Below are 26,231 nucleotides of genomic sequence, written 5' to 3'. Positions count from 1 at the left end.
TTGGTGGCAATAAGAATTCTTCACGATTGCCTAAACGCTAAATTCTTTAAAGTATAAACATTGTTGCTGTTAAAGTTTTGACACATTCATGAATCAGTCTGTTACTGTGGGGACATTTCCACACCTTTAAACATGACGTGCCACAAAACGAAATGTGATTGGTTGCTTCACCTGTCAGTCATATGGCTTCTTGGGTGGGCCTTGGCCAATGAAAGCCAAAGTTCCCAGACCTTCAGTATAATCGTACGACCGACTTGACTTAAGTAACGTGATGTACTTTTAAGTAAAATAAGTAATGACAGAAAAAAATAGGGGGTGGGGCTTGTTTTATTATTACTGCAAATTGGTTGGATGATTGTTGGAGTGGATGAGTGGTATGAATTGCAGAAATAAAAACTTTATATACAGAATACAATGCATGGAAAACAATTGACAACCTTTGTTTAGAACTTAATAAATTGTTTGTGTTTTGCACAATAGCAAGTGAAAGGCTCTTCAATGCCATATGCCATTTTGATAAATTACCCTAAATAGTGTGACAACATGCCCCGATATTCAAAAAAACAAAATAGAGGTCGTCCAATTGTTTTTGTAGCCAAGACGTTAAGGTATGTACCTACAACTGACTGAAAAACAAGCCCTACCCTGAGAAATATTCACTGTGTGACAACTAGCCCCGGTCTCTAACAAAAGTCCATATTTTTTAATTTCCCTGAATTTCACTGTACTACCCTTCCGATGTCCATTCAACTGCATGAACTCCTTTTGTTGCATAAGACTGTCAGCTCCACTGAGTGATCTGATTTATGTGCTCTGCAGAAAAAACTGACAGTTATATTTGTGCTTATGTGAGCAATGAAAGCAGCCGTCCCTTCTTTACGTTGTAACGTAGATTTGCCGTTTTAAGCGTGTCAGATATTCCCGGGGCTTCTGGCCTTTAACAATGTTTTAGTCCAAGATTTAATTCTTGAAAGTCATCATGCCTGCTGTGTTAAACCCACTGTCCTCATTTCAATGCACTGGTCTGCAGCCAACATTGGTCTCTCTCGCTCTACTCCCTCCCTCCCCCCCGCAAGTCAACTCCATCCCCAATCACAATCTTATGAATGGCAACCAATCAGAGCATGCTCCCCTCCGCAAACTGCATCCTTGTCCAACAGAGCAAGAAAGAAAGGATGGAGAGAGAGAGAGAGAGGGGTTTATGTGTAAGAGAGGGAGTGATAGAGGGAGTGAGATAGAGGGAGAGAGAGAGAGAGGCAGCTGGAGACTCGCACACAACTGTAGTCAGTCTTGGGATCTGAGCGCTGCCAAGAGGCAAGCACAGAAGCCAGCATCGTATTTCCATGAGGATGACATGCTCCGAGAAGAGCACAGGAGACCGTTTTGTTAAGGTAGGAGCCTTACGTGTATCTTACAGTTCGGATGAGTTATACTACGTTTGAGCTTCAAGTTTAAATGACATGAAAAGCATGGTTATTCAGTAACTAGTTGTTAGTTCTTGTGACAATTGATAAGGTGTTGGAAACTAAAATCTAAACTGTTTTTAATGGAACTAGTTTTCATGGTAATAACTTCAACATGTGTTGCATTTTCTATGGCCTTTTCCATTTGTCATAATACCGCAGATGTGCTACATAATAACACATGCCATCTGCTCTTTGATTTGCGCTCTGCACTGGTGATGGAGCATTGCCGTTTTGTTATGTGGGTGCAGGTGAGCAAGCCTGGGATGGGTGCAAGCTCAGGAAGTATAAAGCTTATACGAAACAGAAAATTCAAAATATACACTGTAAATGTAAAAAAAATCGAAAAAAAATATACAATACAAAATAGTAATAGTATAGTGCTTAGTTAACACTCACTGCATCCTGAGGCTCTGGTATAGCTATTTGTGTGTTTGTACTGTATACTGTTGGATTGTTCATATATATATATATATATATATATATATATATATATGTGTGTGTGTGTGTGTGTGTGTGTGTTCCCTAATGTTTCAAGCATTATTTCAGTTTGTAGTTATTATATTTTGAAAATCGTCCATTTCTGGTTAAAGTTGACCCCCATAGGAGTTGCGACTGCAGCTGAACTTCCTAACATCCTCCAGTGTGTTTTATCGGTTTGATCGCATCCTAGCTTTTTACAAGAAGGCGTGTACACGTGTCGAGAGATCTGTGCGTGTTTGATCCGAGGAACGGGAATCGCTTTCATGTGTCACTGTGTCAGTTTGGCATTCTCAACCCATGGTTTAACTAAAGCAGTACAGATTCGGAGAGTACACTGGCCAAAGCCGTAACACTAAACCTGCCTAAGCGGCTCTCTAAAGTGTTCTTGTAGGGAAGGATAGCCGTTCTCCAGCTTTCATTTCAACTCACCACTTAGGTACAAACAAGACATAGAAATTCAAGACTGTAGACAAATCAATGCGAGCGTAGTGCAAAACTGCTAAAAAGAATTCATTCTTGTTGGTTTATCAATTTAACGTGACCTTTAAAACAACTAAGAGCCCCATCAGACGATATCCAAGTAAACCTTTAATTCATTAGTATCATAGATGGTTTGGCAACCCATCAGATTGTTTAGCTCTGTGCTTCTGAGCCACCGAGCTCGAGTCAAGCCATTATATGGCGTCTGTGATTTATACATCTGACGTGAACACATAATGGCATGACTGTTTCACACAAATTAAAGCGCACACTTCCTCTGAGCCAGTGTCACATGTATAATTGGCTTTCAACGAAGAGATAAATCATGAGATAAAGCTCCACATGCTTCCACTCTCAACCCTCTCTCTCTCTCTCTCTGTGTCTCTCGCTATCATTTTCTCTCTTTTATCTTCCCTGCTTTCTGCCTCACGAAGAGGTGGTCCTATGCGAGGCAATTTGCCTCATAATGAGGCCAAAGATACAATCAATTTATTTCTTTTGTGGCAGGCAATAATATGTATGTACTAACCTGAGGCAAAAAGCAAACCATATTAATAGATGAATGATTGAAAACAGCTAAACTAGTAATTGCAAAACATTAACTTCCAACAAAGGAGCATCAGCATGAATCCCAAACCGAGTTATACGCCACGGCACTGTTAACAGCGTACGTATGTATCGAGCAACCCTCCCCACCTCACTGCCCTTCTCTGACAACACGCATCATTTTTAAAATCAGACAGGACCCCCATCAGCTCCTACCGAAACTCGCTCTTGAATTCATTAGATCCTCACAGCCACACGAAATCAGAGAAAGTGTTCGGTCTAATAACTCTGGTTGTAAATGATTGCCTTGAGTCTGCGAACCTGGTAGAATCAAAGCCAGTCCTCCAGGCAGGCAATCAACATGGTGCATATCTGATCTGTACCAAAGTTTCAAAACAAAGAAGACAGGGCATTAATATTGCAAGAGAGAGGCCAGCTGTGAGAGCCGTCCAGCATGAGGGATGGACTGATGGAGAGATCCATCCTAGGAAGAGAGCGCTGAAAAAGGTCTTGGGCTCCACCAAGTGGTAACTGTTGCATCTGGGGCTTATTTCTTCCACACAGATGAGCTTAAACAGATATGCTGATTTGGGCTTCCGTGCATGTGTTATACATACAGCAAGGACACTAATGGGCATATTTGCATTACATTTGCATAGAATGGTAGAAGGTGGAGGAAAAACCGGTATTATCTACCATTAAGGATTCCTGATTCGACACAGCAATGACTTGGATACAAGGACTAAGGGTACTTGACTTGAAGCTGAGGACTCCAATGGTAATTCTCTAATTAATAGGTGATATACGGAATGTCCCGTGAGCGTATCTAATGCCCATCTCTTTCTCCTTGGCCATATCGCTGACCACTTATAACTTAAAATTCATGAGGTGTCAAAGGCTGCTTCTTATTCAGCGAGCATCTAGGATTAATATTCTAATAAGGCTCATGGAAAGAGTTTAAATTGTAACTGCGGCATTTAATCACAATAATAATCAAAGTGGATTACATGTTACTAAACAGAAATGGTTTTATTCAAGCCCAGGGCAAGGAGGGGAATTAACAAGGAGGTACACAGCACTTTATTAAAGCATATTAAACAGTCAAAGCGATATTTACACAGCAATGATGTATGGTAAATACAACATGCAAATACAGCAATGTATTTTTTGCTAAATTTATTCTCTTTGTTAGAGCATTTGCTATAATGTTTTGGCAGAGGCTTAAAGGGACAGTTCACTCAAAAATGAAAATTCTGTCATCATTTACTCACCCGCTTGTCATTTAAAAAATGTATGACTTTCTTTCTTTTACAGAACACAAAAAGAGATATTTTGAAGAATGTTGTTAAAGGGATAGTTCACCCCAAAATTAAAATTCTGTATAAATTTCTTTGTTCTGCTAAACACGTGGGAAGATATTTGTAAGAATGTCAGTAACCGAGCAGATCCCCCATTGACTCCCATAGTATTTATTTTCCCTACTATGGCAGTAAATGGGGGACGAGATCTGCTCGGTTACTGACATTCTTACAAATACAAAGAAATGTATACAGGTTTGGAACGATCTGAGGGTGAGTAAATGATGACACGGTTTTCATTTTTAGGTGAACTATCACTGTAACATTCTTCAAAATATTCTGAACATTCTGAACAACTGCGGTATCCATTCACTTCTATTGTATGGACACAAAAACCAATGCAAGTGAATGGGTACCGCTGTTATTCAGTTACCATTATTCTTCAAATATCTTTTCTGAAAGTCATACAGGTTTGAAATGACAAGAGGGTGAGTAAATGATGACACGGTTTTCATTTTTAGGTGAACTATCCCTTTAACCAAATTTGATTCCTATGGTGCATTCAAGTATACATTTTATAAATTTGTGTTTGAACCCATGACCTTGGCATTGCTGGCGCCACGCTCTGCCAGCCAAGCTACAGTCAGCGATCAGGAAAAATGCATTTTAAACTTATCATGTCTGGTGTACTAAATACAAAGAAATTATTCTCCAAAGTTATTATGTCCATCTATCATCTACAAACCCAAAGGCAGACAGAATGAATGTACCAAGATGTCAGAGGTCAGCAAGATAGAATACAGCTAAATACGCTCACCAGAGCCCGGTGGCTGCAACGATATGTTTGTTTTCGACGGTCCAGTAAATTAACGGCAAGGTTAAAAATCTCTCCAAAATGGCACTGAAACATTTTGAGACATTCAGATGAAGCATTTACATTTACATATAAGCATTTGGCAGACGCTTTTATCCAAAGCGACTTACATTGCATTGTATTATACATTTGTTTCTGACTATGTGCAATCCCCTGGGATCGAACCCAAGACCTTGGCATTGCTAGTGCCATGCTCTAACCACTGAGCCACAGGAAAGCTTTCTCTTTTAAAAAACTCCTCTTAAAGAGCCGAAAAGGAGGTGAATAATGCTTCACTTAGTCAAAGTTAATTGAATGTATCGCACATCGGCTGTCATGGTTAAACAGCGGCAAGCCACTTGGATTGCCAACAGCAATCACTATTTGAGGCAGCGCGCGAGAGCTTTTACATAGTGTGACCGGCATCTGAATCCAACCCGAGATATTCAGTGATATATAATCAAGCTCTGCTATCGATCCCTTTATATATGTTGCTTTTTCTGTTGTCAAATATAGTTGCAACAGCCATACAATGGTACTCTCGGGAAATCGATTTGTACGTGGAACGTATTAAGACGACACGAGAACAGAAGATGCCATTGGAATAAGGATCAATTTGAGAATAAGGGTCGTCTCGTGACTTCATTCACTTGCAGACTTTGTTTTCGGTGCTTAATCATTTCGTGTTGATGAAATGTGATCTGGATCGATAATGACGCGGAAGACCTTAACTCACCCAAGAGTCAAATTCTGTTCTGAAAGCAACCCTAATCTAGTATGTAATGTTTACTGACGTAGTCATTTGAGTTATATGCAAGCGTTTGATGGAGGCTCCATTTTTGATGTTAAGTGAATAAAATACAGCATGAGGAGCCTGCGGGACACGCTCGCAGAACAACAAAGGCATTACAGCGTTGAAAACGGGTGTTGCATCTTGACAAGGGCCGCAATGACCTCCAACACTGTAACTTTTTTGCTTTGATTATTTTTTATAGGGAATCAAAGGAGGATCAAAGCCAATTCTACAATGTCAGGGTTGCTGATGTTGCCATCTACATCGCTTTCGATTCTGCGCGGCACCCCTTCTTAGTTTATTCATACGGAGTTGCGGTCGTCTCGACGATCGATTGGCTACGATGATAATGAATCACTTCCTCTGGCTGCTCCCACTGATATTTCCCCACCTGAGCTCTCCAGTCATATTGCTGGAGAGGAGTGATGGAAATCTCCCTCACAACTGGAATCATATGATGGAAGAAGATAAAACGGTGCTGCACAGATTCAGAAGGGATTGGATGTGGAGGCAATTCTTCCTGTCGGAGGAATACACAGGAAGCAACAATCAGTATGTCGGCAAGGTGAGAGACTGTGATAACTTACATTGCACTGTAGCTCCAAAAGGATCTACCTTGTCTTACAAAAAACAGCGCTCGGAGAAGATGCGAGAAATGGAAATTGCATCATTTTTGTATTCCGCTTTCATTTTCCTGACCTTTATGCGGTTTGACACCGTATTTCAACACGGCGCTGTGTGGCAGGCACTTGAAAAACTCGATGCCATCATCAAAGCAAATAAAGTTGCGCAAATATGAATTACACAGTCGCTGAGGCATGGATATTCACAAGACAGAGAGCGAGCGAGAGTGGACGAGAATAGTGCAGAGACAGAATACTTTGGCGGAGTTTAGTTTTTACCGCTCTCATTTCCAGGATAAAGAGGCTCGCCGGAGACCTGACAGGAATCAACAATTATGGGCTATTTCACTCACTCTTTTTCACTCCCCCCATTGACTTTCCACCCATCTGCGGTGGCTCTTTGAAGGAAGGGACTGCAATTCATCAGACTGCAGTTCACCGGCATGCTATATTTATGCCACATTAAACATGAAAGAAGAGCCCATACTGACATTCAACAGCACAGTCCCTGTTATTGAAGCACTGATTGTGCTGCGTACGTACAGAAGTAGAAAAACACAGAACGCCACAATCAGTATTATCCTAAATAATGCATCTTTTAACATTTAAGTCATTTTTGGAAACTCAATAGCAGACCACGGCACATTAAACAAGCCTGACTGTGTAAAATCTTTCTGCATTCGCATAACTCGGTGACGGCTTCATTTCACTTTATGTTAGAACTAAATGACGAGCAGATTTTATTTACCAATCTCCTTGTCTCCCTGCATCGCAAAGCTCCAGCGCCTTTCATTTGACCTTCCTGTCAGTCAGCGTGGATGGCAAAAAGTGTAGTTTGTTGCGAGATCCTGCTGAGCGGTCAGCCGGTGGATTTAGCCCTCTGGCTCGTTCTAAAAACAGCCTTTTAGAGCTCAGGATAAACGCATTACATGCCTCTGTGACTCTAATGACTTCATGGCCTGATGTTGGACCTACATCTGCACTCATAAACTCATAAAACACCTGCTCGGTAGATTTGTTATTTAATTCATTTGTGCCAATTAGAACAGGCCTAAATGTATCCCGTCGGTCCGGCATCAGGAAGGGACAGTTGAACGGCTTTTGGCCAAATAAACTCATTTAGGTGAAGCAGAATCAGTGGAATGTATTAGAGTTAGGATTTGGTGTTAAACTAATATTTAGTTGTAATAAAACATGTTCATTTGTTTATCACTGACACTATTTTTACATTTCACTATCAATTTTTGTATTATTCGTAATATTTTTTCATCATTACTACAGATGTATTTTGGCTCTGGTAACTAAAGAGGAAAATGATGAGACCAGTGAGTAAAGATAGCGATAAGAATTCAAATTCGGATTATTACTGTCGCTATTAAAATGTTTAAAATTGCACATTTGTCATCATGGTCATGTTCTGCAAGCCTGAATATTTTCTCAGAAATGCCACTGGCAATGTTGTAAAAAAGCTAGCTCTGTGGTTAAAAGGACTAAAAGCTTCATTAGTATTTAATGGAATATGTTCTGAAGACTTGTACGAATCTGGCTTTTATGCGTGTCTATTGTCCCCAGAGAGCTTTCACTCCAAGAGCTTCTTCTTTAAGGTTGCTAACCACGATTGAAAATATAACTGCACGCTTGCTCAGTCCACGCGTGAATAAAACATGGCAGCACGTCGGATTACCATTTTACAGTTATAGGAAGGACGACTCTAACGTTTGATTAAAGCTCAGGCGCGCATTACCGTATGTGCCAAATGTCAAATTTGCGTTTTACGACGCGGTTAAACTTGGGTTAAGCTGCAGTCTGCTTTTTGCCCAAACAGCTTCGCTCGGACAAAGACAGTGGTGATGGAACTGCCAGATACGTTCTCTCTGGGGAAGGTGCGGGCACGGTTTTCCGTATCGATGAGAAGTCTGGCGATTTACATGCTACTCAGAGACTGGACAGAGAGGAAAAGGCCTCTTACACACTGCAGGCTCAAGCTTTCAACAAGATCACCGGTCTCCCTCTGGAGCCTGCCACCGAATTCATTGTCAAGATACATGACATCAATGACAATGAGCCCAAATTTACCCAGGCTGTCTACAGTGCCAGTGTACCTGAAATGTCAGACGTCGGTGAGTGAATGAAAATTACTTTTGCTCCTGTTCTTGCTATTTGAAATACATTCACGTGTCAAGCGAGGATCCTGCAAAGAGGTGTGATATTTATGTCACTGCAGTATTTTGAGGTCTCTGGTTTTCGGGGGGGGGGGTTCTGTTTGTTCTTTATACTCGGCCTCATGCGGTAATAGAAAAGTGTATTCCATTTTGTGATTACAAAATAAGAGTCAGTCATGTTCGCCCCTTGTGGTATATCATCCTTTATGCATGATTTCACAAATAGCTGATTTTATTACTAGTATTTTTTTAGCCCCTGCATCATGTTATTGTCCCACACAAGGCATTTTAAAGATCTTTTTGGTCTGAATTGGAAATTGGAAAAATCTGTAAAATGACTTGTTCTTCAGCGAGAGAGCTCGTAGTATATACAGTATAAACCCATTCCATGATCCTACTAATAAATAAGAACAACCGTATTACTAAAACATTGTTCGTTATTAATAGTCACACTATTTATTTAATAATAAGTGGGTGAAGCATTATTTACATAGCACCTTTTGAAACGATTTACAAGACGCTTCACAGGTAGTCATATGCAAATATAAACGAACATAGCAATGCCCACAAGGCATCGTCTCCCCCGAGCCCTGATGTAGCGCCTGATGGAGGAGATTCTATTTGTTCATCTTATCACATTTTCTATTTACATCTAATTCCCATTCCCACATCATCTATCAGCACTGTCTCACACAATCAGTGGCTCTGTTCTAGCGGTGACATGCCACCATACATATTCACAGTGCATGAATATTCAGGGACTTCACGCTGCTTCTCAGTAATATCATAATAACCTCTGGTTGTCCTGTTTCCAATCAAGTCAGTCCTCAAGCAGTGCAGCAGTCTGTTTGGTATCAGCTCCCTAAAGAAAATCTAATGATGCTCTTCCTTCTCTCATACAGGCTCCCGTGTTCCACTGGAATCCAATATAAGAGAATGTACAGCTTATTTATGAAATGATTGCCCTCAATCAAGAAGAGAGTCATATTACAAGGCATCATTATGGTTACCTTCTGACACATAACCCTAGGCCAAAAGCAATTCCATTTGTGTTTATTAATTTAAGGAACGGAGGTAAATCTGGGTTAGAGGCACTATAGTCTTTGAACCATATAATGAATGCTAATAATGCAGTTCTAAAAACAAAACAACAACAAAACGATTTGTTTCCTTTTCAAAGTTGTACCCATGAAAATAAATGTATTGATGGCACGGCTAAGGAATGTAATTGTCACAGTATTATGTATAGCAGGAAACACTGTTTAATAAAATGTACTCCTTACTTAGACAGAAAATGTATTATATAGATCCGCCTCTCTACCTAGAGGAAATGCTCATTTCTCAAAGGATGCTTTTTGCTGGAGATTTGTTTCATTTATGATTTGGATATTGACTTTACTCAGATATTTATGCTAAAAATAACACGCAGAAGTAAATATTGAATCAAATGGGACAATGCAAAACATTTCAAAACAAATCAAAACAAAAATTTGGAACATTGTTAAAATTAGGAATGCACGATAAATTATCGACCATATCGGTATCAGCCGATAAATGGTCATTTTTAATGTTATCGGTATTGGCTGATAATAAAATTTAGGCCAATATATGATAGCTGATAAATCATGAATCATTTCCTCTGGAATTGTTTGAATTCCTCATTGTTGATGTAGGTACAGTATTTATGAATGTGTAAATTATAGGAACAAAAGCATAATGTTTGAATCAGACTGCTGTCTGAATGCTGTCTGTCTTGAGACCTGTTAGACTTGTGGCTATTATTCATTTTCTGGGTTGCTCTGGAAGAATCTATAATTTGTTTATTAAATAAAAAATATACCAAAAAAGTTTGAAGGTTAAAGAATCGTTAACTAGTGTAAAGTAGGCTTGGTACATAACTTTCAGGGGAAAAAGAGAACTAATGGTTACCTTGTTTTCTGCAGTCAATGTTTTCAAATAAAAGCCGTTGTCCACTTTTTGCCTTTTGTTTCAGTCTTAGGGAATTTTATATTAATATTAGATATGGTATATCGGCCAATATATCAGTTATCAGCTTCCAATGTTAAAGAATTATGGGTTATCGTTATCGACCAAAATTTACATCTAAAGAAACAACTAAGAGAATAAAAAGACTTGTTTGGGATTTTACAGGTACTTTTGTGATCGAAGTGAATGCCACCGATGCAGATGATGCCACATATGGGAACAGTGCTAAACTTGTGTACAGCATCCTGCAGGGCCAACCATACTTCTCAGTGGAGCCCGAGACAGGTGAGTCTTCCAAACATATGGCTAAAAATATATTCACTGCCAACACACTATTCTGATTTTTTGCTTGTGCATTTTGATGGGTGAGGAAGGTTCAGTGTTGCTGAATGTTTGAAACAAAGATCACACACAGATAGTATATTATTTACTACCAATAATAAACTAGAAATGGAACTAATTATTAGGCCATGTATTTAACATTCAGAGTAATATGTCATTTCTATCAAATAACAGCAAGACCTTTGCTGGAAGTTTAGTTTGATAAATCTAGTAATAACAAAGAATGCAAACCATTAACTAAAAAATGACATTAAACATCATTTGGAGTTTTTATATATTTTTGCGGATAACAATTGTGTTGCATGTTTTCATTCATTTTTGCAGCAATCCCAGTAGTCAGTATTCTTCTCACCCTCATGTTGTTCAGAGATGCTGTGTGACTTTCTATCCTCTGCATAACACAAAAGCTGAGAATTGAATAAATATCCAGTTGAGTGAGTTCAATACAATGGCAATATGACTCACTTTAACACTTATAAAGCATCCAAGAGTGTCAGCAAAATGTATACACTGCCTGCTGAACATGTTTCATGCGCTCCAATTAATTTCAGTTAAAAACAACCTAATAATTTTACAGTAAAATTGTGCCTACATGACACCGCAGAATTGCTGCCATCACAAACTATATGCCGTCCAGAGGTGGGTAGTAACGTGCTACATTTACTTCGTTACATTTACTTGAGTAACATTTTGGAAAATATGTACTTTTTAAGTAAAATTAAAAGTGTGTACTTTTACTCTTACTTGAGTAAATTTCTCATAGAAAATCTGTACTTTTACTTCGTTACATAACTTACATTGCGTGACGTTCCTTCGTTCCTTCATTTTAAAATATGCTTTTTAAAACGCGTTGTTTATTTCAAGGTTGTCGTCTCTTTTTATGGGCATTCCCGAGTGATCGATTCTTTTGAGTCGATCCTTTTGAAAGCTTTAATTGAACAATGGGCAAAACCATTTGAATAGGCTAATGAATCAGTTCAAATGATTTTTTCAGTTCGCAGCACGATCTGAATCATCTGAAGCAGGATTACTCACTCCTCGTAGCGCGAAATTTAAGAACACGCAGAACACAAAGTGGATGAAGTGGATATTAATCTATATCTATACAATCAAAACTGCAAATGTGTCATATTGTTTGCCAGCAATGATAAATGCCTGCCATATGCGCGCACCCGCGCGACCTGTTCGTCAGACACAGCAACATGCGCGTTACCTGTCAGACACAGAGACGTGGGCCTGCAGAAATATACATTTGAAGAACAGAAGGAAGAAAACGTGTTGATGGGCGTGTGGTTCACTGTTTACTGTTTGTTTACAAGTAAGAGCGTTTCACAACACACACGTGACACAACATGAGAAAACATGAGCTTTGTTCAAAAATGTGTATTTCATTTAAGAGAGCACTGCAGATGCTCTAGATCATCTTAGGAAATGCTCTGAGTTTAGTTCATGCTTTAGTTTGACATGGTCTATTATTCTAAATAAGTTGTGTAAACTACATTGACATCAGGACTAGATGAAATTTACAGAAATGCTTGTCTCTTCTGTGTTTGTCTATTCTTTAGTCTCTCTAGTATATTGCAAAGATATCTGCTTATGATAATTAAAAATATTGATTAAAATGTAATATTAAAATATTGGCGTTAATATTAATTTTATGTAGTAGGCCTATATAATCAGATACAAAGTAACTAAGTAACTAGCTACTTGAGTAGTTTTTTCATTGCATACTTTTTTACTTTTACTCGAGAAAATTTTTAAAATAGTGACTTTTACTTTTACTTGAGTAACAATTTCTCTAGTTACTTGTATTTTACTTGAGTAAAGATTTTGGCTACTCTACCCACCTCTGATGCCGTCACATATATATACTCTTTGAAACTCTAGGGTGCTTTGTTAACCATTAAAAATGAGTTATCATTTACTTTCATATTGTTCTGAATTGACCAAACATGATTTTCTTTCAATGATCTTCTTTTGTGCATCATATGTGTTATTAACAACATGAGGGTAAGCAAATGAGTACATTTCCATGTCTGGCTTCCTTTGTGTTACCCTGTGGGATTATTTCGATGATAAACTATGTTTTCCTATGCAGGAATTGTCAGGATTGCCCTGTCTAACATGGATCGGGAAGTGAGAAATGAGTACCAGGTGGTTATACAAGCTAAAGACATGGCAGGACAGATGGGTGGTCTATCTGGAACCGCCATTGTCAACGTCACCTTAACGGATGTTAATGACAGCCCACCACGTTTTGCTTACAGTATGACATCAATATTTTGCAAGTGCTGTCATTATTCATTCACCCTCATATGCTGTTCCAAACCTCCACCTTACAGAAAGCCATGAAACACTAAAAAATACATTAGACAGAATTTTAGTGATTGAGAGATTCAGTAATAGAGTATATGTACACGGAGCGATGACGTCCTTCCGCTAAAATCTCTGCCAGCTCTGTTACATCCGGCACCATAGGGAACAATGGCGTTTCGCTTCAGGGTGCACATAGGATTACGCTCAACAATGTGAGTCTAATTATTCAAAAACTTCGCCATACGTCGACAACCAAAAAGGAGAAGCACTTCAAGGCTATCCGTTTCACGATACATCGACAAATATGAAAAAAAGCAAAGTTAACTTTTGTACTTACTAGAGGCATGATCACAGAGGCACTTAAAGGGGTCATATGACATGGCTAAAACAAATATTATCGTTTGATTTAGATGTAATGTAATGTGTATACACGATTTAAGGTTCAAAAATGCTGTATTTTCCACATACCGTGCATGTTTGTATCTCCTCTTTGCTCCGCCTCTCTGAAACGCACAGATTTTTTACAAAGCTCATGGCTCTGAAAAGCGAGGTGTGCTATGATTGGCCAGTTAACCAGTGCGTAGTGATTGATTGAATACTGCAAGCGTGACGGAAATGTAACGCCTCTTACCATATTTGGAACATCAGGTTCCAAAGCAATTGTACTGACAGGTACGCCCACCTTACTTGCGTATACATTTGGGCGGTCTTAGTCAAATCAGACCATGAACTGATGTAGATTTGTGGGGGTGTGGTTACACGAGGTGTTTCAGGCAGGTCCTTTGTTCCGACACTTTCAATTTTGCAATTTTACGTGTCTAATACATGCATGGGCAATTTATAACACACCAAAGACACAGAAAAACACATATTTGCGCCATATGACCCCTTTAACAATGCTCACCCGTAGTGCTGTCGGTTCACCGAAATTTAAACTTTTCTTACTAAACACATCGTTATCACTTGGTGAAATCCCCTTAGTGCTATGAGAGCAGAAGTGTCCTAGCTGGCAGCAATTTTAGCGGAAGTACGTCATCGTCCTGTGTGCATATAGAGTATTTGTTTGATAAAAGAAAGTCTTATGAGTATAGAACAGCATTAAGAGTGAGTCAATAACAACTTGTAAATTTAGATTGCATAAATGGTGTCAACCGTATGCCTGAAACCAACATAATCTCTTTTCTTTTAAAGGTTCTTACCACCTAAGCACCTATGAGTCTGCTGAAATTGGGTCAACAGTGGGGCGAATCAAAGCCAATGACGGGGATGAGGGAGAGAACGCTGAAATGAAATACAGAATTATGGATGGAGATGGCAAAGAATACCTTGACATAATTACAGATGACATAACCCAAGAGGGTGTTATTGTTGTCAAAAAGGTAAAACACTGTAATGATGTTTACGATGCTCATTTGCAACATACAAATACGTACAACCACTCTTCTTGACCTTCACGTAGAAACTGGACTATGAAAGCAAGCGAGTGTACACTGCAAAAGTGGAGGTGTCAAACATGCACCAGGACCCCAACTTCCTTCATCTGGGACCATTCTCAGACACAGCCATAGTCAAGGTCACAGCCAAAGACGTGGACGAGCCACCTGTCTTCAGCAGGCCTCAGTATGTCTTCGAGGTCAATGAGGATACACCAAAAGGCACCGCAATTGGAACCATTACAGCCTGGGACCCCGACGCTACAGATTACCCAATCCTGTGAGGATTTTATATATTCAGTACACAGTGTCTGGGGACGGACATGGACTAAAAATGAATTGCGCCATGCTGATAGTGTTGTTTATTTGCATGCGCCGTCTGTATTGTTTCAGGGACCCGATTCACTGAAGTAATTATGCAAATGAGGTAACGCTGCAAGCACGTTCAACAATTAGTGCCGAAAGCAATTTGCATGGCCAAATTCCCCATCTTGTAGGCCCGCTCTGAGTTCTGGTTTGGGAGGCTGCAGCAGATTACCGCAATCTAGCATAATTTACTAGGAATGTATACCATCACTCCGCCACTGCATTTGCACCTCAATTGGCTCTTTAAAATATGGAAAGTGTGCTCGACTGCTAAGTGTGTGTGGATGTATTCCTGTTATGAGGCTCTTCTCCATCATTTACCTGAATTCTGCTGCCTTGATTGCTAGAAAATGTACACGAATGTCTCTTTAAACAACATTCAGTTTACATTCCGTAATAGTTCAATGTAAATTGGGACAATGTAAATAAGGCACTATAAGGCAAAAAAATACACATGACATGGTGCAACAGTTCAGATAACGCCTGCCTGCTAAAACTGGATTGCAGGTTTTTGTGTAAAAAAAAAACAGTGCAGCTGTTAAGTGAATTTAATATGACTATGAATGTCTCTTTCATATATTTCTCACACTCTCCCATAGATATGCAATAGATCAGCACTCGGACCCTGAGAGGCTTTACCACATCGACCCCAAGAATGGATCCATCACAATTCTGAGGTCTCTTGACAGGGAGGTGTCAAAGTGGCACAACCTGTCCATCCTGGCGAGCGAGATGAGTATGTGAATACACAATGCATGAAATACACTTTGCCTTTACTGTTGAAAAAAAAAGATTTGAAAAAACAAATGAAAACATAGTGGTAATTTTATGGTCACTTCTGTTGCACTCTTAAAAAAAAGTTGTTTCAAAAGCTTCTTCGATGCCATAGAAGAAGCTTTTGGTTCCATAAACAACCATTAACGTCTGAAGAACCTATCTTTTTCACAAAAGGTTCTTAGTGGCGAAAAGGGTTCTTCAGATGGTTCTTTAAAGAACCTTTGACTGAATGGTTCTTTGTGGAACCAAAAATGGTTCTTCTATGGCATTGCTGTGAAGAACCTTTTAAGCACCTTTATTTTTAAGAGTGTACCCTAAAGCACAATGCAATGCAGTGCGAATTTCAAAATATAGATAAAACGCTGTAAACAAATTGATTTTCTGGCTATATTCTTTGCATTATTCCTCTAGATAACCCTCGCCAAAGAAGCCGTGTTCCTGTCTTGATAAAGGTTTTGGATGTAAATGATAATGCTCCGGAGTTTGCCATGATTTATGAGACATTTGTGTGCGAGAATGTAAAAGCTGGGCAGGTATTTATATAACTACACTTTTATGTTATTATTTAGTGCTTAAAAGAGTAGGTGCCATTCTTTTTGTTTAAAAAAATCTTTCTATGCTGTCTATCTTTCCAGCTCATACAGACAATCAGTGCCATTGACACGGATGAACCTCTTGTGGGTCACAAATTTGTATTCAGTCTGAGTTCCCTGAATACAAACTTCACCATCTTTGATAATGAAGGTGAATAAATCTTTCCTTTGACGTATAAATCTTAAAGCTTATGTATAATTCATGCGCTTAATCTTTTTATTTTTTTGGGTCTAGGAACAATAGATTTGAATGTTTTGTTTTTTGACTCAGCATAAGATAATATCTCCAGCTCTTGGTGTTTGAATGTTTTCTTAACACCTTCCTCCCCCCAGATAACACAGCCAGAATTCTGACCAGAAGAAGTGGATTTAACAGGCGTGAAATGAGTGTATACTATCTGCCAGTTGTTATCTCCGACAGCGACTACCCCATCCAGAGTAGTACCAGCACGTTGACCATTCGTGTGTGTAGCTGTGACGCCACCGGCAACATGCGTTCCTGCAGCGTTGATGCATTGCTGCTCTCTGCTGGCCTGAGCACTGGAGCGCTAGTGGCAATACTCCTCTGCATCCTCATCCTGCTTAGTGAGTTTATGTTCACCATATGCTTGGATGCAATAACCATTATCTCAATGATGCCCCAGATTTGTTTTTATAACCCATGTCACCTCAATTTATAATGAGAAAACAAAAACAAGTCTGCTGGAGATTCCATCTTAAGCCGGATACACACTGTACAATTTGCATGCTTCTTAACAACCGTGTTGCCTGTCAGACTAGTGTACGTTGTAATCCCATTGAGGTTTTAGGTAAAAGCAACAGCACAACGTGCAACATCAACTGTCTTTAATGCAACTATGATTCACATTGACATTAGGCCAGAGCTGCACGGGTCATTCTCATGAAACCACTGAAACATTATAGCAGTAAAGATGTTAATTCTAAAACATAGGCTATAATTCAGTTACACAAAAAATTATCATACTAAACATAATTCTGTTTTCTACCTTGCACAAAGCATAATCTTAACATAAAAAATGATTATTTTTGTATTTTATTGCTTTTATCATTACCGTAACATGTCCTGATTTGAGTGTATTATAATTTTTATGTTGTCATTAAAATAGAGTCAAATTAAAATATTGTGAAAAAGATAACTGCATGTTCTACTAGATGTTCTCTAAATGACAAAAAATATATAGAAAATATCGTTTTTTAGATGGTTACAGTAATGAGATTTTTTTACTTTTTTTTTCAAAATTATGTTAAACTGTTAGTAAAAGTTGAACATGTCATATATTGTTTTCAATGAATAGCGAGGACATTTCTGTCATGGAAAGACCATGAATATGATTACCTCTCTAACTGGGGCTCGCAGTTTAAAAAGCTCTCTGACATGTACATCGGGAAGGATACGGGAGTTGCCAATTAAGATGCCATTCAATGAACCGTCATTTTCTCTATTTGTCGTTCTGGGCTGCGAGACATAAATTAAACAGAAAAAAGACAAAGCGAAAAAAGGAGGTGCTTCAACTGGAGTCTTTCTCCTTGTTTTCTACAACATGAGCTGAATTTCACTTTTATGATGTATTTTTCGTGGACGGTGTCGTGGTAAGGTGATTTTGTGATGATGATATTGTTTTTTGTTCACTGGCAGAAAAAACGAGACTTAGAGCAAAATGAATAGATGATTTTGTGACAAAGAAAAAAAGAAACCATGACAGGACTGCCTTCATCTTATGACAGATTACACGAGACTCCCTGAATTGTTTCCTTTAGGGGGGTAATGATACATTCATCTCTCGATACATACTATGACACGGTGTGATACGGTACTGTGCATTATGGTACTGGTTTCACAATTACAACTATATCACAATATTATGAACAAAGCTTAAAAAAACATTAAACAGATTCAAATATTTCAGAAAATGAATTTTTCCATTTACAATATTCAAGGTTTAATTTAACCGTTTGTATGTAAATGAATAAAAAACAAATAGATCTGTCACTGAAAGATAAAACTGAATTTTAACACAAAATTAAAATTACGAACGGAAGTAAGAAGCTAAACCCTTAGAGAGAACTTCTTAAAGCTGCAGATCACATGTTGGCAGCTAAGAAAATCATGTTTGACATCTTGAAACCAAGATTTCATGAGAATCACCAATACAGTATCTGGAACAGAGTAGGTGGTTTCAAGTCTAAGGCGTTGAACCACCTTTTAACAACTTCAAACCAGCTCTCAAAACCAGGTAAAGATTAGGGCTGTGCATTGGCGTGGGCCTTGCGATACGATACATATCATGATAGATGGGTTTTGGTCAGGGCTTTATTGTTTTTTCAGCAGCGTGCTTTTGGTTGCTCTTAAGTTTGATAGCGTTAATGTCAGTTTGTGCAAACGTTAGATTGCATTTTAGGAGACGGAATATTAAATAACTCGCTGTTGGTGGTTGGCAGGTGGTGCGAGTGGTAGGTTGTGCTGCTGTCATTGCCTTTCCTGCATACATGTCCGATTCGCAATTGGATTCGTGTTCTGTGCATACACGCCCGATTCACGCTTTTAATCCGTCCATCTCTCCGGCCCATACGTCCATTTCGGCCCAAAAAGTACACCGGGCCTCCGGGAAAATGCCCGATTACCAATCCAGCCCTGATATCAGTGCTCCAGACTGCGACCAAAACACATTTTGTGACCAGTTTTCAAAACAGCATGATTTTTTTTCACAAGTACTCGCACATGTACGACCTGCAAATTTGGAATTTCTTCCGGTTGTTATTTCATGTGGAAAGACGAGTAGATCGTGAGTAGATCTGTGCGTGTGATTAGTCAACTGCGCGGTCACGCGGCACCGACGTTTCCCGCTGCCATTGCGGACGCGCACAGTTCAGGTCGTCATTGACAAGTTTACACACACACAACGTGAGCGCATTAATACGATTCACTGTTTGCGTTCCCTTTCTACGTCCATCTCCGTCTCGCGCACACACGCGTCGCCCAGCTTCCAAATCAACAAAATCAATCAATTTTCAACATGATTTTAATCTACATGTACTGTTCGTCGTGATTCGGATATGCATAATACTGGACAAAAATGTGTTATGTGTAATGTTAAAATGCAAATGAGAACTCTCTCGGGATCCCCTAGTGTTCGGGACTCTCGGCTGCAGCCCACGTTGCCCATTGGGTTGACGGCATAATAAATATCATTTTACAAATGCACACATTCTTGAAAAACGCGTCGGCAGTTGTTAAGAAAATTTCGCAAAGCCATGCTTTCGATGGTCTGTCTACCGCTTGTATTTTGAAATGCCTTCTTCTCCCCTGTCGTAAAATCACGAATACACTGATGTATTCGGAACTAGGACCATATGCAGTGCCACACATGAGGGAACATCACGTTTATATGTATAATTCATGAATGACACGTGGTTACGTAAATGATGACGTCACGACTATGTTTAATCAATTTTATGCAAATCTTACCGTTTTGTGACTTTCCATTGGCTAAAACCAATACGTCTGTAGATGAAATTATGTCTTTAGTCTTTTTTATCGTCTGTACACATTACGTCTAAAGACGTTTTTGATAAAACGGCCTTCCATAGTCAACGTTTGTCTTGGGAAAGTGCTGTACGCGGACGGGATGTGCGGACGACCGCGGACCCTCCTGATGACGAAAATTGCATCATGCAGGGGAATCACGATGCCGGCCCAACATCGTGATGGCTGTCAGCCATCGGCGATGGACGATGTCATCGTCTATCGGCCCAACCCTAGTGCCAAATCCCGACCTCCATGCCTTTCCTCTACATTGCCGCGACATAAGGCATACGTAAATAAGGCCCTGACAGAAATTATACAGGTTGAAGTGTCTTACGTTTTACTCATGCGCAGTACATGGATATAGGCTAAGTGGTTTCAGTACGGATAGGCAGCACTTGGAAAATGCGAGTGTGGATGAAGAGCGTTTTTAAAACGAAAACACTCTTTTTAAATGAAAACGTATTAATGTGGACATGGCCTAAGAATAAGTTTAAAGAGTGGCCATTACGTGCATGGACCTCCACAGAGGTTCCCAAACTATGGGTCACGACCCACGAGTGGGTAGCACATGTGATTAAGATGGGTCGAATGCGTGTTTCATGCACGCTCTAAACATGGGCTGTGCGTCTTAAAATAAAAGCACACCTAATTGTCGGCTCTGAAAGCTAGAGCACCATGCTCACTCCTGCTTGGCCGTATGTACTGTATATGACGTTAAACGTGATTTAAAAAAAAATATCGACAGTAGGTTGGACTATTTTTTTGAACAGCCCTAGTAAAGATGGTTTTTAAAAAATAGTTAGGATCAGCTAAAAACCACCAACCATTTTATGTTCCAAAATACAGTTTCTGTTTACTCTTTTCTTCTCAGTGATCGTGGTCCTGTTCTCGGCTCTAAAAAAACAGAGAAGAAAGGAACCGCTGATCGTCTCCAAAGAGGACGTAAGGGATAACGTTGTCAGCTATAATGATGAGGGTGGTGGTGAGGAGGACACACAAGCCTTTGACATCGGCACACTGCGCCACCCAGAGGTGATCGAGAGCAACAAGTTAAGACGTGACATCATCCCCGAAATGCTGTTTCCATATCACAGACCTTCACCCATGAAGGAGTGTGCGGATGTCAGAGATTTCATTATTAGCAGACTGCAAGAAAATGACACAGACCCTTTTGCACCTCCCTATGACTCCCTCGCCACATATGCTTATGAGGGCAATGGATCAATTGCTGAGTCACTGAGTTCTCTGGAGTCTTCTGCGACTGAGGGAGACCATGAATATGATTACCTCTCTAACTGGGGCCCGCAGTTTAAAAAGCTCGCTGACATGTACGTCGGGAAGGATACGGGAGTTGCCAATTAAGATGCCATTCAATGAACCTTCATTTTCTCTATATGTAAACTTGGCTGTCATTCTGGGCTGCGAGACGTAAAGGAAACAGAAAAAAGACAAAGGGAAAAAAGGAGGTGCTTCAACCGAAGTCTTTCTCCTTGTTTTCTACAACATGAGCTGAATTTCACTTTTATGATGGATTTTTCGTGGACGGTGTCGTGGTAAGGTGATTTTGTGATGATGATATTGTTTTTTGTTCAATAGCAGAAAAAACAAGACTGAGAGTAAGAATGGATGATTTTGTGACAAACAAAAAAACCATGACAGGACTGCCTTCATCTTGACAGATTACACGGGACTCCCTGTTCCTCTACTTTTTTGGTACCATATCCCAAAACCAGAATTACAAACAGTATTACAGATACATATATAAAGATATAGTATGTTACAATGTTTTACAAGGCATAAAACTGCATAAGGGAGACAGAAAGAGAGAAGGCTATCAAGTCGTAACCACAAACATTAAAATGGTTATAAAGTAAATTAATGTTAAATTATTTGAATTGTTTCCTTTAGGGGGGTAATGATACACTCATCTCATGATAAATTATATAATATGATATGACACGTAACGGGACTGGTTTCACAATTACAGTTGTATCACAATATTATGAACAAAGCTATAAAATGAAATTTTAACGGATTCAAATATTTGAGAGAATGTTAGAGAATTTACAATATTCAAGGTGTAATTGAACAGGTTGTATGTAAATTAAAAAATAAATAGATCCGTCACTGAAAAATAAAATGAATTTTAACACAAAATTAAGAACGGAATTAAGAAAGCTAAACCCTTAGGGGCGGTTTCACAGACTAGTCCCATAGACTAACTTAAATGTTAGAGGTGTCTTAATCGAAAACAACTTCCACTGACTTATCTTAAAACACATCAGTGCGATTGTTTTGTCTCAAGATACCCACCAGTAGTGTTTTTTGTAAAGTATGTTTTTAAAAACAATTTAAATATCCTAATTTAACCAAGGCCTAGTCCTGGTTTAAACTAATCCCTGTCCGGGAAAACCGCCCCTTAAGCCAAGTTCACATTACACAACTTTAAACGTCGGCCGATCGCTGAGCTGTTCAGATTACATGACTTGTTGCTCTCTGTGAAGTCTGGAGTCTTTAAGTTGTTAAACACTACGTAAATGATCTGCAACAGGAGGTGACACACTACACGAACTGTGAACAATTCTGTCACTTAGCGACTCAATCCGGTCCCCAAAGCCAAAAAAACGTGAGAAGTGGAACAGAAAATGACACGAAAAACATGCGACACAAGCTGTTTGCTTAATGATCTGCTCGGAAAACCCTAGAAAAAGGAAAAAACAAGGGATATGAGTGAAAGAATGGATCAGCATACGGGGGCAGTTCCGGTGACCTCAACCCATGGCTTGCTGTCATTGGCTGTGCCTCGTCGCGTCACTTGACATCACATGATGTCGAGTCGGACGACAGCTCCAGATATTTATCATGCTAGATATTTGTCTGGCGTCTGCGAGGCATCAGCGACGCATCAGGGAGCCTCTTTGATGAGTCATTTACTAGTTCACACATAAAGATTGGCGAGCGCTGATCGCACGCTGTTTTGCCCCCGATCACAGCCCGACCTGTCGGCGAGCTCAACGACTTGCAAATCGGGCTTAAAATCATGTCGTTTGAACTTGGCATTAGAGAGAACATCTTAAAGCTGCAGGTCACATGTTTGCAGCTTAACCTATAAAATTAAACCGACATCATATCGTAAACCTTCAATTTATCAATAAACCCCTAGTTTCCTTTCTTGCATTTTGTCTTTAAACAGCACAGACATCATTTTTAAAATATGTAAATTCAAGGAAACAAGGTTAACGCAAGGTTACAGTTCCTTGCACGTGGTGGAAGAAAGACTTTGATTTATTAGGCAAAAACGTACCACTTCTGTATCCCCTGTAATTGCAAGAGTCACTTATGTCCCCCTGTAAAACAATTACTGTCTGAATAGGGCTACAGAATGATTTCAGTTTGAAAGGGAGTGTAGATGCGCTGAAAGAATGTTTCATTGCATAAAGACGTAGCTTCTCTGCACATCTTTTGAAGTGCTCTCTTGTTGAAACATTATTGCAACATTATCTTTACAGCACTGACAAGCTCACGGAGGAACAGGGGAGTGTTTTCAAATCTGGATGAAAGGTAGTTCTCCTCGACTTCATTTGCTTGTGTGAAATTTGCTTAATTTGCAGAACATGCAGATTACAAAGCTGCAGCACACTGAGCTTGTGTGAATGAATGTTAAGTCCAAGTGTTTTATATTCACATTTTTTAAGTATATATTTTAATAAAAAACACGAATGCACTGCTGCCATCTTTCTATTCTGTGCTTGATTTGTATTGCCAAAGTTCATAAAAAATGCATTCCAGATTACTGTAGGTAAGCCATATGTATGTCACAAGTTACAGCATGTGTGTGCATTTGTCCTCGTGGGTTCCCAACAAAAAAATGAATTTCTGACCGTCAATATCCAACATATTGATCTGAGCAGCCCCAACGTGCTTCCCAGCAGATTCAATCACTCTTAAAGTGATAGTTCACCCATAAATAAAAATCCTGTCATCATTTACTTCCCCTCTTGTCATTCCAAATGACTTTCTCTCTTTAGCAGAACACAAAAGAAGATATTTTGAAGAATGTTTTTAATTTGTCCCCATTCACTTGCATTGGTTTTGTGTCCATACAATTGAAGTGAATGGGATCCAGTGCTGTTCGGTTACCAACATTCTTCAAAATATATTATTTTGTGTTCTGCTGAAGAAAGAAAGTCATACAGGTTTGAAATGACAAGAGGGTGAGTAAATGATGACATTTGGAGCTAAACTCTACAGAGCTGTGACAATCAATCATCCTTTTCTGGCATATATCTCAGCCCTATAACACAAACGCCAGGTTATTTGGTTTTGTCGGTTTTTCCACTTATCATTTTTCATGTTGTACATGTACATGGTGACATAATAATAAAAATATTAATTACTCACTGCAAATTAACATAATTTTCTTTCCACTGCAGACCTGACAAATTCACCATGTCCTTGGCCCCATAAAGATGTAGGCCAATTTACTCTTAATAAATGTACACACTTTAAATACATTTACCTTTAACCGCAAGACATGTGACGCAGACGCAGTAGCTATCACCAGTTGACGTTTTCCAAAGGTTTTACATGGTAATGCTATACAGATACACAGTATCACTTTATTTGTACCATGCTCAAAATGATGCTGTGCCATCCCTCACACTGGACCTTATATGGGATTACTTTTGTGTCAATAAAAATGAACGCAAACTTTAAAAAAATCGAACAAAAATATACAATGAGAAAGAAAAAAAAACACTTTGATAATGAAAACAATAAACTCAATTGCAAGAATGTGACATGATTTTCAAATAAACTGCTATTTTTCTTAACAATTTTCCAAGTTTCGTTTTTGCAAATAATAGTTTTGAATTCGTTGCTAGATTTTTCATTTGCACTTTCTGAGTTTTCGTTTACGCTTCTCAAGTTTTCGTTCGCCTTTCTGGCACAAATGTCACGTGTAGGCGGGACTTATGGCCGCTTTACGCTGATTGGCTAGTGAGTTTTTGATTGATAGCTCCCTGACAATGAAGTCGATACTGAAGACAGTACAGTGCAACGAATTTTAGAGAACGATCTGCATGCTGTTATCATTATTGTTTGTACTTAAAACTACTTTCTAATTTAGTTAGTATATTAGTAATTGGTATTTGAAGTTGGTAAGTCATGCGCGGTGTGGATCCAAGCGTCTTCCTCATCATCGTCCTCCTCACCCTCAGGTAAATGAATGTAATTCAGATAATAAAGAAAATCACTAAAAGTTTTATTCCTGTACAGTAGCAATTCTGTCTTTACTAAGCACGTTCATTGTGTGCTTTATATTTTTTGTCAGGTATTATTTTATGGACTATTAAGATTATTTTCTTAAAAAGGAACGAACAACTTGCATTATACAGTAACATCCAATAGAGACACGTTACAGATTATTGGGTTGTGAGAAATTAACGTGCTAAATGAAAACATTGCTGCATAGTTACTGTACAGAGAAACGTTTGGCGATTTTATTATCTCGGTTACATAAATGTACCTGAGGGTGACTTGTGTCCAGCTGAGGAGGAGGATGACGATGTCGCTCTTGCATACAGTCTCCTTTTAAAGAATTAAGTCCACTTATAAGTCAAGTACTGTATCTTTATTTTTAAACTCATGGTGAATGTACAGTATTATACCCCTTTCTTTACATTCACAGAAAGTACACCTCATAAAACACTACCAATACATTCAAATTACATTTATGTTTTTTAAACGCTACAACAAAACAAATTCATAAGGTGACACAATTAGGCCTTTAGAATGTTTTATTAATTTAGTCTGCCTCTTGCAAACAACAATTTCATTATGTATTTACACACCTACATATAACAGGTTAAAGAAAAGCAAAAGAGAGACTTCTTAAACTATAAACAAACATTTAAAGATAGAAACTATACATAAAATGCTACCACGATTATGATCTATAAATTATAAATATGAACTGGAAGCATAACACTTTATTGTATATCTCCCCAAAACTCACTAGGCATCTCGTTTTCCTGATATCATTGTAATTATAAATTATAGACTGCTGTCTTGACGGCCTCTAAACCCACGTAAAGTTGCATGTGAATATGGCTAGCTATCCTGTATTTGCTCGACGTTGGCTTGTTGTTACGGCATGATAGAGCCTGGAA

At 39.0% G+C, this 26,231-nt stretch overlaps 1 protein-coding gene across 1 annotated transcript; it reads left to right on the top strand.

Moving 5' to 3' along the window:
* The first annotated feature begins 1,231 nt into the window (after window positions 1-1,231).
* Window positions 1,232-23,790, top strand: cdh10a (cadherin 10, type 2a (T2-cadherin)). The gene is made up of 12 exons (XM_057334570.1): window positions 1,232-1,391; window positions 6,119-6,481; window positions 8,365-8,659; window positions 10,853-10,972; window positions 13,128-13,295; window positions 14,537-14,724; window positions 14,805-15,058; window positions 15,744-15,880; window positions 16,333-16,454; window positions 16,557-16,665; window positions 16,848-17,099; window positions 20,933-23,790. Exons 2-12 carry the CDS (start codon window positions 6,260-6,262, stop codon window positions 21,421-21,423), a joined length of 2,358 nt encoding a protein of 785 aa, XP_057190553.1. The 5' UTR covers window positions 1,232-1,391; window positions 6,119-6,259; the 3' UTR covers window positions 21,424-23,790.
* Window positions 23,791-26,231: the final 2,441 nt, after the last annotated feature.

The sequence above is a fragment of the Triplophysa rosa genome, linkage group LG5, assembly GCF_024868665.1.
Source record: "Triplophysa rosa linkage group LG5, Trosa_1v2, whole genome shotgun sequence".
In the NCBI taxonomy this organism is placed as follows: Eukaryota; Metazoa; Chordata; class Actinopteri; order Cypriniformes; family Nemacheilidae; genus Triplophysa; species Triplophysa rosa.
This window is presented reverse-complemented; position numbering and strand designations above follow the sequence as displayed.

Coding starts and splice junctions, on each gene's coding strand:
- cdh10a (XM_057334570.1), top strand. CDS start 6,260: ATGATAATGAATCACTTCCTCTGGCTGCTCCCACTGATATTTCCCCAC. Junction 14,725..14,804: donor GTGTTATTGTTGTCAAAAAG/GTAAAACACTGT, acceptor ACCTTCACGTAG/AAACTGGACTATGAAAGCAA. Junction 16,455..16,556: donor AGAATGTAAAAGCTGGGCAG/GTATTTATATAA, acceptor CTATCTTTCCAG/CTCATACAGACAATCAGTGC.